This window comes from Typopeltis vanoorti, chromosome 11, assembly GCF_054136105.1.
Source record: "Typopeltis vanoorti isolate ZY-2024b chromosome 11, IOZ_Tvanoo_1.0, whole genome shotgun sequence".
Classification (NCBI taxonomy): Eukaryota; Metazoa; Arthropoda; class Arachnida; order Uropygi; family Thelyphonidae; genus Typopeltis; species Typopeltis vanoorti.
The window spans coordinates 107,294,951-107,310,366 of record NC_143559.1 but is presented as its reverse complement, the minus strand read 5'-3'; the positions used below and the strand labels follow the sequence as shown (position 1 = coordinate 107,310,366).

At 34.5% G+C, this 15,416-nt stretch overlaps 1 protein-coding gene across 1 annotated transcript; it reads right to left on the bottom strand.

Moving 5' to 3' along the window:
* Positions 1-1,384: 1,384 nt before the first annotated feature.
* LOC150101916 (G protein-coupled receptor 61-like) lies at positions 1,385-2,329 on the bottom strand. The gene has a single exon (XM_090399929.1). It carries the CDS (start codon positions 2,327-2,329, stop codon positions 1,385-1,387), a length of 945 nt encoding a protein of 314 aa, XP_090256055.1.
* Positions 2,330-15,416: the final 13,087 nt, after the last annotated feature.

Genomic DNA, 15,416 nt, shown 5'->3' with positions numbered 1-15,416 from the left:
ATGAAACCCCAAGTCATACAGTCTGCTGGGACAGATCTACTAACATCTTTCATTGCCATGATGAATTGGAGAGAAAAATCGTAGAATCTAGGGAAATCATCCTGAACCCTGAACATCTAAATAATAACTTGAGCTACAACCTTCCAGATAGTCATTCGGCTGTAATCATGTACTGGCGTTCACGTGATACTGCAAGCACGCACTCTCCTAACAATGCAACAAACGAAAGAACAGCTTTAAATACAACTACAACGTTTTCATACTAATTATGTATAGAGACTCTCTATGTTGTTCATAGTTTTTTTAACCTTCAGTGTTTAGTGTTTTTTCTTTTATAATGTCACCTGATGAAGGATGTTATAAGCCGAAACTAGTCGTGTTGTACCATTAAACCCCCTTTTACCTAACTCTCGGTTTAAATCATTCAACTCTTTTTCACAATATATATATATATATATATATATATATATATATATTGCGAAAAGAGTTGAATGACTTTGATCAGTCGAAATTATGATCAATAATATTGTGTGTGTGTGTGTGTGTGTGTGTGTGTGTGTGTGTGTGTGTGTGTGTGTGTGTGTGTGTGTGTGTGTGTGTGTGTGTGTGTGTGTGTGTTTCACAAAACTGAGACGATGATGCTGACAAAAATAAAACATATTGAGAATGTAGAAAAAATCGAAGGATTCTGAAACAGAAGATAACGATGAAATAAAAAGACACGTTTAGTGCATTTCATTATTAGATCACATAGTATTCGACGCAGTAACGTTTTAAATTCATGAATACACCAAACTGTAATTAATCTGAGAGATCATAGAGATCACATATCTGTTAACTATCTGGAGTACCAAATTTACAAATACTTACAAAAATGCTAATACAGTAGGCAATATTAATTTTTCTATTAATAAGTTGGTATCAATATTACTTAAATAAAATAGTAATATAGTAAGTTACAATCTTCAAAGAGAGTAAGCAGCACTCTCTTAGCTTTATTTTTAGAACATAGTAGAGAAGTCTCTATCTTTCGTCATCAGCACAAATTTAGTGCATTTCTGAAAACAAGTGAAGTCCTCAATCCTAATTGCTGTCATTTGAATATATGCATGTGTTCTACAGTCGATTTTACTGAGGGTTAAACCCATATTTTTTTTTAAAAAAAAGCTATTAGTTCTTTTAGTAATTATTGCTAAACCAGTAAGTCTTTGGAGTCTTTTTTTTCTGTCAACTTAGCATCATCACGGGCGTTATGAGCTAAGCATTCATCTCAATATTTTGTGTGTAACAAATGTTAAGATTTTCATTCCATCTCTCTCTTGCTTATTCACGCGAAACTGAAAATATTTTCACCTCTTTTATATTCGGCATATCAGTTTTATCCTTACAATGTTCCTGTTCGTTCAAGAAATTCATAAAAGTTTTCTAGTTCGAGAGTTTCGTCTGGCTGGATCTCTCTTTTACGTCTAGTAATACAGATACAAACCGAGAAAGCTTTTCTGATCGCTTTGAATGCTTCGCATCGAACTGTGTGAGTAAATAATCCATACAAGCATGGATTAACTAAAAAATTTGTATATGTAATCCACAAACATACTGCAGATATAACTCGCAAATTATAGCCGCTAACACAGCATAACTGATAGGTAAACTCTGGTAAGAAGACTAATAAAAACAATCCGAATAATAAACTTAACGTTGTCACTGTTTTTCTTAAAGACTGAAGCTTTTCTTTGACAGACGCTGTCTTGAAGTCGGAGCTATTCTGTACTCGAACGGGCATTTCAGATGAAGAGAGTACTGCAACATTTGTTGTACTGGATGGCAATGGCTGAATCCGTCTTCTGACATCGCGAGTTACGTTAAAGATCCCAACGTATGTAAAAGTCATTATTAAACTCGGAAATAGAAATGTAATTACAAAAACAGTGCAAACATACGATCGACATCCATAAAAGGGTTCTAGAGCATAAAAGCACTGCCATCTGTCCTCATTGTAGGTATAAACTGTCCATCCTGTTAAAGGCAAAGAAGCAAATGCTGTGGATCCTGTCCACGAGCAGACGATAGCAAAATAAATGTGTCTTTTGTCTAGATTGGCTGCATGAAACATGGTATGTGCAATAGAGAAAAAACGTTCAATACTAATCATGCTTATAGTCCATATGGCTTCACAAACAAAAATCAAGTTCATCGGTCCTATTATTTCACACCAAAATGATGAAAAGATGAAACTGTCCCCAATATAATTTAACATAGCAACCGGAATTACACTAACAGACGCCAGCAGTCCTAACATACAAAGATTAATAAGAAATGGACTGCTCATATCAGATCGAAGAGTAGGATAAAATAAGACTACACAAATGATGACAGTATTAAATACAAAAGTAAGTAATATTAATATTGACATCATAATTACAATAAATATCTTTAGAGTGAAATATCCGTACATTTCTTCTGTCTCGATAATACTTGCCAGAATATCCAACTGAATTTTTGAAATGCTACTTCCTACTTTAGAATAAAGTCAAAATACAAAAAACTTATTTATCGGGCTTGCAATTGACATCTTATTTGCTTGCTAATATAAAGAACCGGATATTATTCTTAACTTCAGCGCTGGAATCCCACTTTCAATGATTTGCTATACTTTACAATTGCTAAATGCAAAGAATCGGACTTCTCTTACAATTGTTATTATTGCTAATATTTATTTTTTCTTTATGAGCATGCGCCACATCGATATCGGTAATCGTTAAGCAAACACATCTTTTACATTTATCAAGGGTGGGAGGAGACCCATTCGCGCAGCTACAATATTCTTACATTAAAAGCATGCATTAGTTTCACATAAATATCGATGAAGAGTAAGGCCAACTAGTTAAAATAAGGTTTAACTTGATTTATGACAAGCATTACATATGAATTTGAGGGTCAAGAAAAATGAAATAATTACGTAGGCGAGTCTTTTTTAAGCGAGCCCTAACTTTTTAAAAATTTATTTTCATTTTATTTTTATTTATTTCTTTATTTTATATATTTTATTCATTTTCTGTTTTATAGCCGATTCCAGAGTGCTCTGAAATCGGCAAAAAAAAAAAAAAAAAAGATTATTTGATACCAATTCATTTCCTAATTTTATTGCATGTAGACAAGTAAATATTTCATATCAAGGTTTTTCTATTGAGGATAATAAGCAAGAATTTCTGCAAAAAAGGAGAAGATTCCCATTGTGAGATCTTGTAAAGCAATTACCACCTCGTGATTTTCTGAGACACGCATCAGCAGAGCCGGCGCTAGGGTCTTTGTCACCCGCATGCAATGGCTATCTAAGCGCCCCTGTAACGATCCGGGCGTGTGTGGTTCTTTTACGGTAATAAAAATTTTAATTATTTGAAATTTCTTAAATAAATTTTGACGGAACAGGCACACGTTGGTTCGCTAAATGTAACGAACCGGGGGTGTTGACTAGGCAGGATAATCGTTAAAAACCCGAATATTCAAAAAATTCTCAAAAGTTAAAGCAAATTTTGATAAAGCCACTTCACTTTAATCGTTGAATATAATGATACAGGGATTATAGCCTTCTCACTGATCCGAATCCATAACAAAATTAAAATGAATTTTAATTAAAGTTAAAATTCATTTGAACTAAAGTTTAAAAAATTCTTGCATTTTACAAGTTACTAAATTCTTAGTAACTTGTAAAAAATTTTTAATAATTTTTTATAAGTTTAAATATCTTTTAGAAAAATAAAAGAAACTCAAGATAGATGAGAAGATAAGAAAAGAATTCAGAAATAATTAGAACATTTAATATAAGTATTCAAAAAATAACATCTTTACAGAGTAACAGAAAATAAATTAAATTACATAAATATACTTGAAATTTTTTTAATTAAAATTTTAGGGTTTTTGATTTCATATTCACAAAATTAGAAATAATGGTTTAACGTCTAATTCCCCACATATATCAATTTCAATATCTATTAACGCCAAACTAACAAGCCTTTGTGACATTGATTAAAACCTACTTGTTCTTAAGTAGGTTTTAATCAATTTCAACTTGGAAAAGGAACGTTCACCGCTCGCTACACTAACAGGTAAGGTTAATAGTATTCTTCTTAAAGCAATAGAAAAGTTAGGGAAAGATAAATTATTGGACACAATAAAATTAAGAATATCGAAAGGGTTTTGAATATTTAAATTATCCTTCCGAAAAATACCCCGGAAAGAACATAACTCGTCATATAGTTCTATTGCATTTACGTCTTTATTGTCGCCGTCCTTCGAGAGAATCTCTAAATCGTCGCAATTTTTTCGTAAATCTTCGTTATTAATTTGTAGTAATCTATACAAGAAATTGAAATTATCATAATATGTTTTTAGTTGTTCAAAACGTTCTATTAACGAATACATTGCAACGTCTAGAAGTGTGTAAAACACATTCACTCTAAATTTATCTTCTAGCGATTGTGGCGTTTCACCATGACGCTCGTAGTCATATTGTCGTGTCTTCTTTCATCGTCGGACTTCCGTACCAATTTTAAATTCTTGTTCCCCGTCAACTTCTTCACTTAGTTCTTTTGCCGTTTTAGAACTTCTTTAAAATTTGTATCCGATCGATACTCTTGTAAGAATACTTTTAAGTTTTCGATAGATTCTAAAGCAAGTGTAATGTTCATATTTTTGTCTTGAAGCATTTTACTCACAGGGTTTATTCTGTTAAGTAAATCATGCCCAGTTATAAGAGAGCAAATAAATTTGTAGTCCTTTATTTTAGCACATAATGTTTGTGCTTCATGCTGAGTTTCTTTATTAAAATTTTCATTATTTAAAATTTCAAAAAGTGCATCGTAAATTTCTCGTAACTGATATCGTAGAGCGGATTCCCATCGCGTTTCTGATGGCTCAATGTTAATTTTTTTACGAACTTTAAAAGGATTGCCCAAGAGAATGAAAAGAAATTGTATATTTCTTGAATAATTGCAAAGAAACTAATTGTATCTGCAATCACTTTGGCTGCATCCTTAATGATTAAATTTAGAGTATGAGTAGCACATGGCACGTAAAAAGCTCGAGGATTTTTGTTTAAAGGCAAATTTTGGAGCCCATATTTTTTCCCTTTCATATTTTCCCTATTGTCATACCCTTGAACTCGCATGTCTTCAATGGGAATGTTCCATTTTTCCAGTTGTTCCATTATTGTTGCACACAAACAACGTCCTGTGGAATCTGATATATTTGCAAAACCTAAAAAGTTTTCCCTGATCTTGACAATTCCATTGTCACAGGAAACAAAGCGAATAATAATGGTCATTTGTTCTGTTTTACTTACATCAGGTGTGCAGTCTAAAATTATGGAATAATATTTAGATTTCGAATTGATAATAAAATTGTATCCCTGATTGCGTTACTTAAAGTTTCCAATATTTAATTTTGACTGTCTTTACTCAAATAGTGTATTCTATTGTTTCGTTGTAGGGCCCTTTCAACATGATTTTCCATAACGGGATCAAACTTCGCAAACAGTTCGACTAATTGTAAAAAATTGCCGTTATTCCTTTCCTATAATTTATCAGATGATCCGCGAAAAGCTAAGTTTTGGCTACCAAGGAATTTTATAATTTCAATGAAGCGTTCTAAAGCACTCCAATGTTCCTTTTCCATTGAGTCTGGCAATCAAGAGTAGTTTTGTTTTTTAAATTTTTATCAACTTCCTTCCATTTTAAGAAATTTTTCACGTAAGTTAAACTAGTCTCGTGCCTATGCAAAGTTGTACTTATGTTTCTCAAATCGTTATAACCTTCTACAAGACTACTTGATTCGGTAGGTGCGAAAGGTTTGCAACAAAAGCAACAAGCAGAATTTAAAGTTTCGGAATAAATGAACCATGTTCTTGGCACGAGCTCACCGTTTTCCATTTTTCTATTATAATACGTGTCGCCAAATTTATGACCATATGTATCTCTGGGATATATTATATTTTTCTTTTGAACAGGCCAATTAAAACAACTCGTAATTTTTCATCAATATTTCCCCATTCACCTGGATCTTCTAAATTTACAGAGACTAACAATGTGTTAGTTTCGTGGTCAACTACAAATAAATCTTCTCCTAACTGTTTTTCACTTAAATCCTGTGGCTTGTTATCTTGTTCAATAGTTGCAATAGTACTTTCATGCAAACTGGATGATGTACACGGTTCTTCAACTCTGATTTCTGATGTATCGAGTTGGTTACAATCTGCATCAGAATATTTTAATATTTTAACAAATTTATTAAGAGCCCCAGTTTGTTTCTTAACATCTGCTTCTTTCGCAGCATGACGCTAACGATTTTGTGCACCGGATAACTTTTTTTTAATTTTTGATTCCAATTCTATTTTATACCCACAAGAAATTATTACACAACACGACACAGAGACGAAATAATAGTCCGTACTGCGATACTATCAGTAGCCTACTAAGATGTGTACCATATGACTGGTTAACTAGCAACAAATGTTTTGTACGAAAATTCGTTTCTGCACATAAAAACGTTCACAATTTCGCGTTAGATAGACTGCAGTAGACACAACATTCTGTAGGCAAGCATTTAGCCTGCTCTCGCTGCCAAAATTGTAAACAGCCGGCTGATCAAAGCGGCGGCAATATACAACTTTTTAAAATTTTTATTAGGTGTATCTGGTCTTATTTATTTTAATATTGATCATTCTAAGAATGTTTTGTTTTCATGATAAAAAATTTGTTTCTTAAAAACGAACTTATGAAAGGTACCCCGGCGGCTGCGCCCCCTTCGTAGCTGCGCCCGCATGCACCGCATGCTCTGAATGCCCGCTTCCACCGGCCCTGCGCATCAGCATTAGAAAGATCAGAAACATGTTGGCATGCAGGGCAAATCTAACGTTTTAAAAAATAAATTCTGTATCGGGTTTTAAACTTTTGGAATGAAAATTCGTTGTTGTTTTTAATTTTCAATTTTTTCGATCAATTGCGTTTCATCAACCCCCCCCCCCCCTTCAAAAAAAAAAGACCACTTTTCTGTAATCAATTACGGTAACTTTGTTTCAAATTGTAGTCCGGACAATTAAGGATATTGAGGGCAGCAATGGTATATCTATTAAACTGTTCATGTTTATATCTCCGGTTGGTTTATTTTGCAGGATGAAAAAAATATATATATATTATAGACGTATATGAACACTAATTCATCAAATAAAGGTTCATCGCCATTCCAGCTCCTCTGAATCTTCGTAACAGTCCGAAATGATGCAACATTTCATAATAAGACAAGGGTACAAATCTCATCCAGGATGTAAGGAACCTTTATAAGAGCTTTTCTTCTGAAGATAAATTGGGGAGTATCATACGGTAGTGGTATGCAACTTTTCTTCAAACAAAACAAAACATTTGGAGAAGAAAAGCAATTTGAAATCAGACCTCCGCAGAATTCCAAAAATTCTATCCCATTTTAATAACAGTGAACAACGTTATGGTAATAACCTCCTTTAGTCTCTTTCCATCCACTGCTGAATATAAACCTCCTCCATCACTACCAGTTGTTTCTGCTGGTGGATAATAACCGCTATCCACGTTATACCTTTGTAGATCATCCTTCTGTCTTTTTCTCTGGCGAACTTTACTTCTTTTTCCTTCTCTTAATTTCCACTAAGTGCTTAATTTTGTCCATCTTTCATTTGTTTACCTGCTAACACTGGTATCCAAAAGCTAAGGACGAACTACATTTTTACTTATATACGAGTGTGGTCTGAAAAGTTCTGGACCTCGACCATACATGGCAACACGATCGGCAAGATTGTTTTTCCCCCTAATTTGCGACATTTGTCATAAGCATCCACGTGAAATTGCAAGTCATTCTATTAAGTAGTTTGTTTTATACAGCTGTCTGAAGCAAAAAGTGTTGTCTGTATCTCTTGAAATGGATGAAATTGAATATAGTGGTGCGGTTATAAAATTCTTTGTAAAAGAAAGTTTAACCCCAAAAGACATTCATTCGAAGTTCATAAAAGTTTATGGGCACTCTTCTTCGTTTTCGACAATTAAGAAATGGGCTTCCAAGTTTAAACGTGACCGTACCAGCCGTGGAGATGATCCACGTGAAGGACGTCCAAAAAGTGTAGCAACACCAGAAATCATTGATCAAGTGCACGATATGGTATTAAATGACCGGCGAGTCAAAGTGCGTGGAATTGCTAAGAATATAGGCATTTCCAAAGAACGTGTAGGCAGGGGTGTAGTCCTAAAAGAAATAGTGCCAGGGCTCTATCGTGGACACAAAACTGCAGAACACGAAGTACGGCATTATTATTATTATTATTATTATTATTATTATTGCTGCGGCCATATGGCAGAGAGATTGCCTTGTTTTCTGAAACGAAAATGACAAGGGCGGAAATTTCCAGCTTTCGGTCAAAAAATAGCGGCAAGCTGCTATTTTTTGACCGAAAGCTGGAAATGCATTATAAGTCTCATTATTATAATTCTTATAATTTATTAGAATGAATTTAAAAATTTTGATAGTTTTAAAAAAGTACCAGGGCGTCGCCCTTTCCCAACTACACCCCTGAGTGTAGGATATATTTTGCATGAAGAATTGCATATGAAAATGTTTTGCGCAAGATGGCTACCGCGCTTGCTCACAGCAGATCAAAAACGCACTCGCATGAAAATATCTGAACAGTGCTTGGAGCGTTTTAACAATAATAAAACTGATTTTCTTCGTTGATTTATTACTATGGATGACACTTGAATTCACCATGACACACCATAATCCAAAAAGCAGTCAAAACAGTAGACAGAAGCTGGTTGTTCAGCGCCAAAAAAGACAAAGTCGGTTCCATCAGCAGGAAAGGGGTGGGTCGTGTTTTGAGATGCTAAAGGCATTTTGTTTATTAATTATCTCGAAAAGGGTAAAACAATAACTGGGGAATATTGTTGCGATCTTTTAACCAGTCTAAACGGAAACATTCGTGAGAAAAGACCCGGTTTGCAGAAGAAAAAAATCATATTTCATCAGGGTAATGCCCACAAAGGTGTTTTGGCAATGGGAAAATTAAGGGATCTACACTATGAATTGTTAGAGCATCCACCCTATTCCCCAGATTTGGCTCCCTCTGACTTCTATCTCGTCCGAAAACTAAAACTCTTCCTCACTGGTCAGCGTTTTTCTTCGAATCAAGAGGTGATTGCAGCTGTAGAGGGGTATTTTGAAGATCTTGCTGAGGATCACTACAGAGACGGGATAATTGCACTGGAGCATCGATGGAAGAAATGTATTAATCTTGAAAAATAAAAATAATTTTGAAATTATAAATTCGTTTTTTCATTGTTAGACTGAGAATCTTTCAGACCACCCTCGTATGAAAACATTTTTAAGACTACAGCAAAATGGCGGCGTAAATGTATCATATTACACAAAAAAGGTGTTATAAATTTCGTACTAATTAAAGTGCAATAATGTTTTGGCAAAAGTTCCAAATTTCCTAAGGCATTAATGTACAGTGCTTAGAGAAAACTATGCGGAAAGACATTTCAGTATGGAACATATTCACCCCAAACTGCAAGGCAGCTCTCACAACGTCGTACCATGCTTAGCACCAAGTGATTCAGAAGTTCTTGAGGCAAACTGGCCCACTCCTCCTTCAGACCAAGGATAAGGCCTTCATTGTTTTCTGGAGAGGAATTTCGAGCAGCAATGGGTCTCCCTGTTATCTCAAACGTGTTCCACGGGGTTGAGATCTGGGGAGCGTCCTGGGCACTTGATTCGATTAATATCCTCAGTTTCTAGAAGTATCTCCACTGCTCATGTGCAGTGTGGTGTGGCACTGTCATCCATAAAAATGATTTCTTCGCCTATAGCACCACGGAACAATCTGGCATCGAAGAACTTCGTTGTAATATCGTTCACCAGTCATTGTCCCTTTTTTTTTTTTTTTTTCACTTGGTTATACTGTAAAATAAAGATGCCAAGAAATTCTATTCTTGGTATATTTAATTTAAAGTCTGGAACACATTCCATTGGTTTGAAATGCTGTCCAGAACCTGAATACAACGCTATGTGAAATTTCAAACTCTCTGGCAATATCAGTAATTCTTCGGCTTTCTTCAAACTTTCCAATAATTCTTCCCCGCGTGAAATCATCTACACGATGTCTTTGAGACATCCAAGTTTGTAACTTTATTCCTTCACGAAAAGAGTCCTTCAAACACAATTCGCTTAGTGCAGCCTTTTGTCTTTTATCTTGTTGAGTGCTACCACGTAAACCATTTGCGAGGGATTTAAAAATTTGAATGTGCACCCGCTTTCTATTCGAAATCAGCAGTTATACAAATTATCCCAAGCTGATTGTAGTCTGAATTTGCAGTTGTAATCTTCAGAAATAGTTTTCATCCTTTTTTGTTTTGGACACCATGTAAAATCGAAATCCTAGCCTGTCATATAATTTTATTAATTCTAATTTATTCCTTTTAATTTGGAGAATTCTTCTAAGGTTCATTTGGTTCGCATGTCTCACTTCCATAGGTAAATATTTAAGCACATATTAAATTACAGTTCTTTTTAAACATATAAATATCCTAACTTGTGAGCCTAACATGCAGCCAAAACGCTCTGCTTAATAGTGTGATTTTTCTATTTATGTTGTATTTTCTTTAAAGCTAATTGTCGATGGCACATATTCATCCACAATTTTAATAGGATTATCTGCTAATTTTAGTTTATGATTTTCTGAATTTCTCTTGTTTTTTACGTAAAGTTTTAACATTTTTCTCGCTTTCTCAAAGTAATTTAGCATTTTCCTGATTTTTTATTTTTATTTTATTTTTCAAATAGAACAATGTTATCTGCAAAATGTGAAGGATTTGGATTTCTTCCATTGATGTTAATTCCATAGTTTTCCCACGACACATTAAATACTATTAATGTAGCAGAAAATTTGGGTGACATCGAATCTCCTTCCTCACTTCTCTCTCAATATGCTGAATTCCTTTTCCCAATGTTCTAACTTTATACTAGTTGTTTAATTCTGATATAGTTTTTAATAATCCAATATATACTTTGCTTGGATAATCTATTTTAAGCTGCTGTAAGAATCGGTTGTAGAATCTATTGCAGGACAGGATGCCCATAGGCAATGAAAATTTAGGCTCCTCTATACATTGTCTCTCTATATATATATTGTCATACTCACATAAGCACACATACACCTACACATGTGGATATTTATAAAAAGAATATCATTATGAACATTAAAAAATTTATTGATCAAAACCAATACATTTTTATACATTTGTATTAGGAGTAATCATATACATTTGTATATGATTACTCCTAATATCTGTATAGCAAGAAAATTATTACATCTTAAATGCAAAAATACAAAGATACCAGAAGGAAAAATGTCTGCACTTGAGGTTAAGTATATAAAAAGCAGGGGAGTGGAAGAATAGAGAAAGGCGAAAATAACGTAGGCTCATCAGCGAGCACCAGGACGGCTTGACTTATTTCAGTTTTTTATTATTAATCAAGGTTTAAATAATTTTTTTTCGAAGGTTGTAATTTTCCCCGAACTATATAGCAAAATCTGACACCCCTAGGCAATTGCCGAGGTTGGCCTAATGATAAAACCAGCCCTGATCTACCGTAAAGAATCTTGTTGTAAAGCTTACTTGTCCTTTTGGCTGTGATCGTCCAAAACCTTGTGACTATTTAAAACAATAATGTAAAAATTGTACGATTGTGATAATCTGATCGGCCTATAGTTATTGATATTCTTGATGCTACCCTTCTTTATTGAGACAATGAACGATTTATACCATTACTTTGGCATCTGTGGTAATTCAAATATCATGGAAAGTCTCCATTATGACTTGATGAAACTGTGAACCACCTGAGTTTGTGTTCTCTAATTATATATACTTTTTTCTAGGACTTATTCTCTGCTGACTTGAGGACTTCCATAATTGTATTACGTTTGGTGATTCTGTATCTACCACATCTAAATTTAGTAGAGGATCTGGATCTGTTTCTCTGCTTTTGTATAGGTCACTGTTAAAAAATCGCTGCACATTTCCATTATTTCTTGTCTGTTGTACTACACTATTCCTTGCTTATTTCTTAGTTTTGCAGTCCATTTTTTTCATCCCGTGGTAACACTTCTTTAATCATTTTTATCGATTTCTGTTTTCTAATTTTTGCATTTCTGCAAATTCTACATTACCTTTTCTACTGAAAACATAGAAATAAGTTCACAAAGTAAGGTTGGTCTTTAGTTGTTCTGTTTGATAGTACAGTAACCGTCTTCTTAAATTTTCAATAACATCTGTTATTCTTGAAGCTATTTCTTCTATTCTACCAGACAGGTCAGATTCATTTGTATACTGCTTGGAAAAAAATTAACTGACACACCCATGGGTAAGGTGCATCGTGCGATGTAACGAGCCACGTGTTTGTAGCCGGTAGAAATTGGAGGAATATGATGCTCGAGTGAAATAGGTCCTATATCTTATTAAGGTGGGCACCATGGCCGTTCATTATTTCAAAGCAGTATACTTATCTCTCTGTGGTTTACTATATTATTATTACATGACACCTCCAGGGAGTCTAAGGATTCGTTGCGGGAGGGCAATCTATTCTACTTTGCTAAATGCATCGCACCCACCTCCATTACTAAGTTATCCTACTAGCACTACTACCACTAACGTCATCTACAGCCCATCATCACCATCAACAGTATTTTTTGTCTGTAAATTGCGTTTGTTCTGAAGGCCGATTTGTCTGTACGCGGGATGAAAAACACGCGTTTCCAGGAGAAAAAATTCTGTTACCCCCGTATGAGATCGACTTACTCACTTTGAATTGAAAAAGCCATACAAGGATTCCCCTCAAGACGAGAATCGAACCAATGTCTTTTCCAATCGAAGGGAGCAATGTGCCGCTGTTCTTCGCCTTTTATATATATTTTTCTTTATCATTACCAATTTCAATCTTTCTTTTGATGTTTATCCTACCTCTCATTAGTCTATGATGGAGGGTAGCGAAACTTGCTTTACGTAAGAGCCACATAAATTCCAGATGATTGAGAACCACAAGACATAAACAAATATTAGACACTCGTTTGTATCGTTACATGCACGTTTTGTTACAACAAAAAAATATATATATATGTGAGTATTAAGAAATATATGCGCGTAAATAGTGTTTATTCATGTATATAGTTTTTAAACTTTATTTGTATTAGTTTCAAAAATCACAAAGTACACACACACCAAATGTTTTCAAAATCTTCAATGATCATTTGTTTAATTACATTGAGCGTATTTAATACGGTAATGAACAACGGAAACATCCAAGATATTTTAATCAGATACCACCTTACAAAATTTATCATAACATTTTTATGACACAAACAGATATTGCTGCAATTATCAGGCTATTTACTACTAATAGAGGTCTTAAAAATCTCCATCTTGGCTGCAAGTTATTTAAAATCCTGATATGTTGTCAAGGCTGTACGAATTACTTCCGTCAAGTACTGATGTGTAAGGACTGCACGATGCTTCAAATTTACAAACTTCATTATAGAGCACATTGATTCATAGTAGTAATATGTTGTGCTGAAAATTGAGATGAATCGCACACTGATTTTCTTCATTCAGGATTTTTTTTTTTCTTCTGTAACTTGTACTTGTTTCCAGAACCCAGCTGTATACTGAGATTTATCGATCCTCTTTAGACCCAGATTCGCCTGTAATTCTATTAGTTCCATTTCCACAGATGACTCTATAACCAAATTTCATAATTGGACAACCATCCTTGAGCATATTAACCACGAATGGATTTACAAGAAAGGCAAAGGAGGGCTTAAGCAAACCCAAACCTGTCTACGAAATGATCAAGTAGGCCTTGTCATTTATCTTTGTATTCTTCCAGTTTATGGTCTTTTCTTTCAATATCAGGAAATGTATTTACTCTCCTTTTGAGATTGGGGAGAGTAACTGAAGTTTCTTGATAATGTCTCTGAAAAACGTATTTTATTCTGAAAGCTGAAAATTGTCTGAGTAAGTTCGAAACAATCTTATCCTTCTCCCTAGAGTGCCGAGTTGAGAGTTTGTAGATGATCCATTATATTAGTAAGAACTTTAGATCTCACATCCATTCATCATTTTCCAGTGGGATAGAATCTTTTTTTCTTCAAGAAAAGTAATAATAGGTTCCAACAGATCCACAAACCTACTTAGACATTGCAAGTTGACAGCCACCTCATGTAGTAGAAAGAGACATCAATGGACTTATCTTTAAGCTTCAGTTCATCAATAATATTTTTGAATTGTCGGTAGGTTTCCCATTTAAGGTTTGTAATCGACAATTTCAAGAACAGGTTTCATAACATTATCATTGCCAGGTGTTCATGATGAATAACGCAATGAACAGGTAGAAACTCTGGAAAACTGGGATCACTTTTCATGAGTGCAATTAATCTTGTATTTTCCCCCATCATTGCATATGCTCCATCTCTTGCAACGCTGACGAGCTTATCCAGTAGAATATCAGCATAAGGCTCGGGAAAGCGCATTATTTAATGTGAATATCAGGAGCTGTTCCTTTTAGTGCCACTAGTTCCAATATTTCTTCTTTCACACTTACATCAGAGGAAACAACAAATCAACAGTTGTCTTGTATGTCTGTAGATTCGTCAAAAGGTAAGCTGAATGCAATGAAATTCTTTAAATCATTTTGTCTGAAACATCAGCACTGATCTGGGAGATACCTCTTCAATGTGGCGTATCTGGTTTATTGCAGTGTTATTTGGATCTGACACTGCAATACCATCAACTATATTCTTCTTAACAAATTTGCCATCAGAATATGGACATTATCCAGGAATGGGTGGATAAGAATATGATAATCTATGGGGGAAATATGGTTTTGTTAAAGGTCAGTCTTGCCTTGAGTTCGACAAGGGGAATTGGCTACAGTGATACTGTTGGACTTTGCAAAAGCTTTTGACAGGATACGCCATGAACACTGTTAAGAAAATTAGAACAAATGGGGTGAGTATCATATTATACTGGTGATGTGAACACGAGAAGGCTCATGGGCATATACCAAATACCAAAAAGTAGTGTATGGAGGAGCAGAGTCCACGATGAAGCACAATTCCTCGGTAATCCTTGCTGATCAGAAATTTCTTTAATTCCCGACTCAAATCTAGCATTACCATTTAAATTCTTAAATGTATTTATTCACCATGAGCACTCGACTCATGTTTTAACCCGGTGGAATCAGTTGACACCCGGGTAAATAACCATAAGCCTTGGGGGGAAAAAAAGAGAAAAAAAAAAGACCTATTATATTAATTGTGATGCAAAAAAAAATGAGCTCAGTCAGCA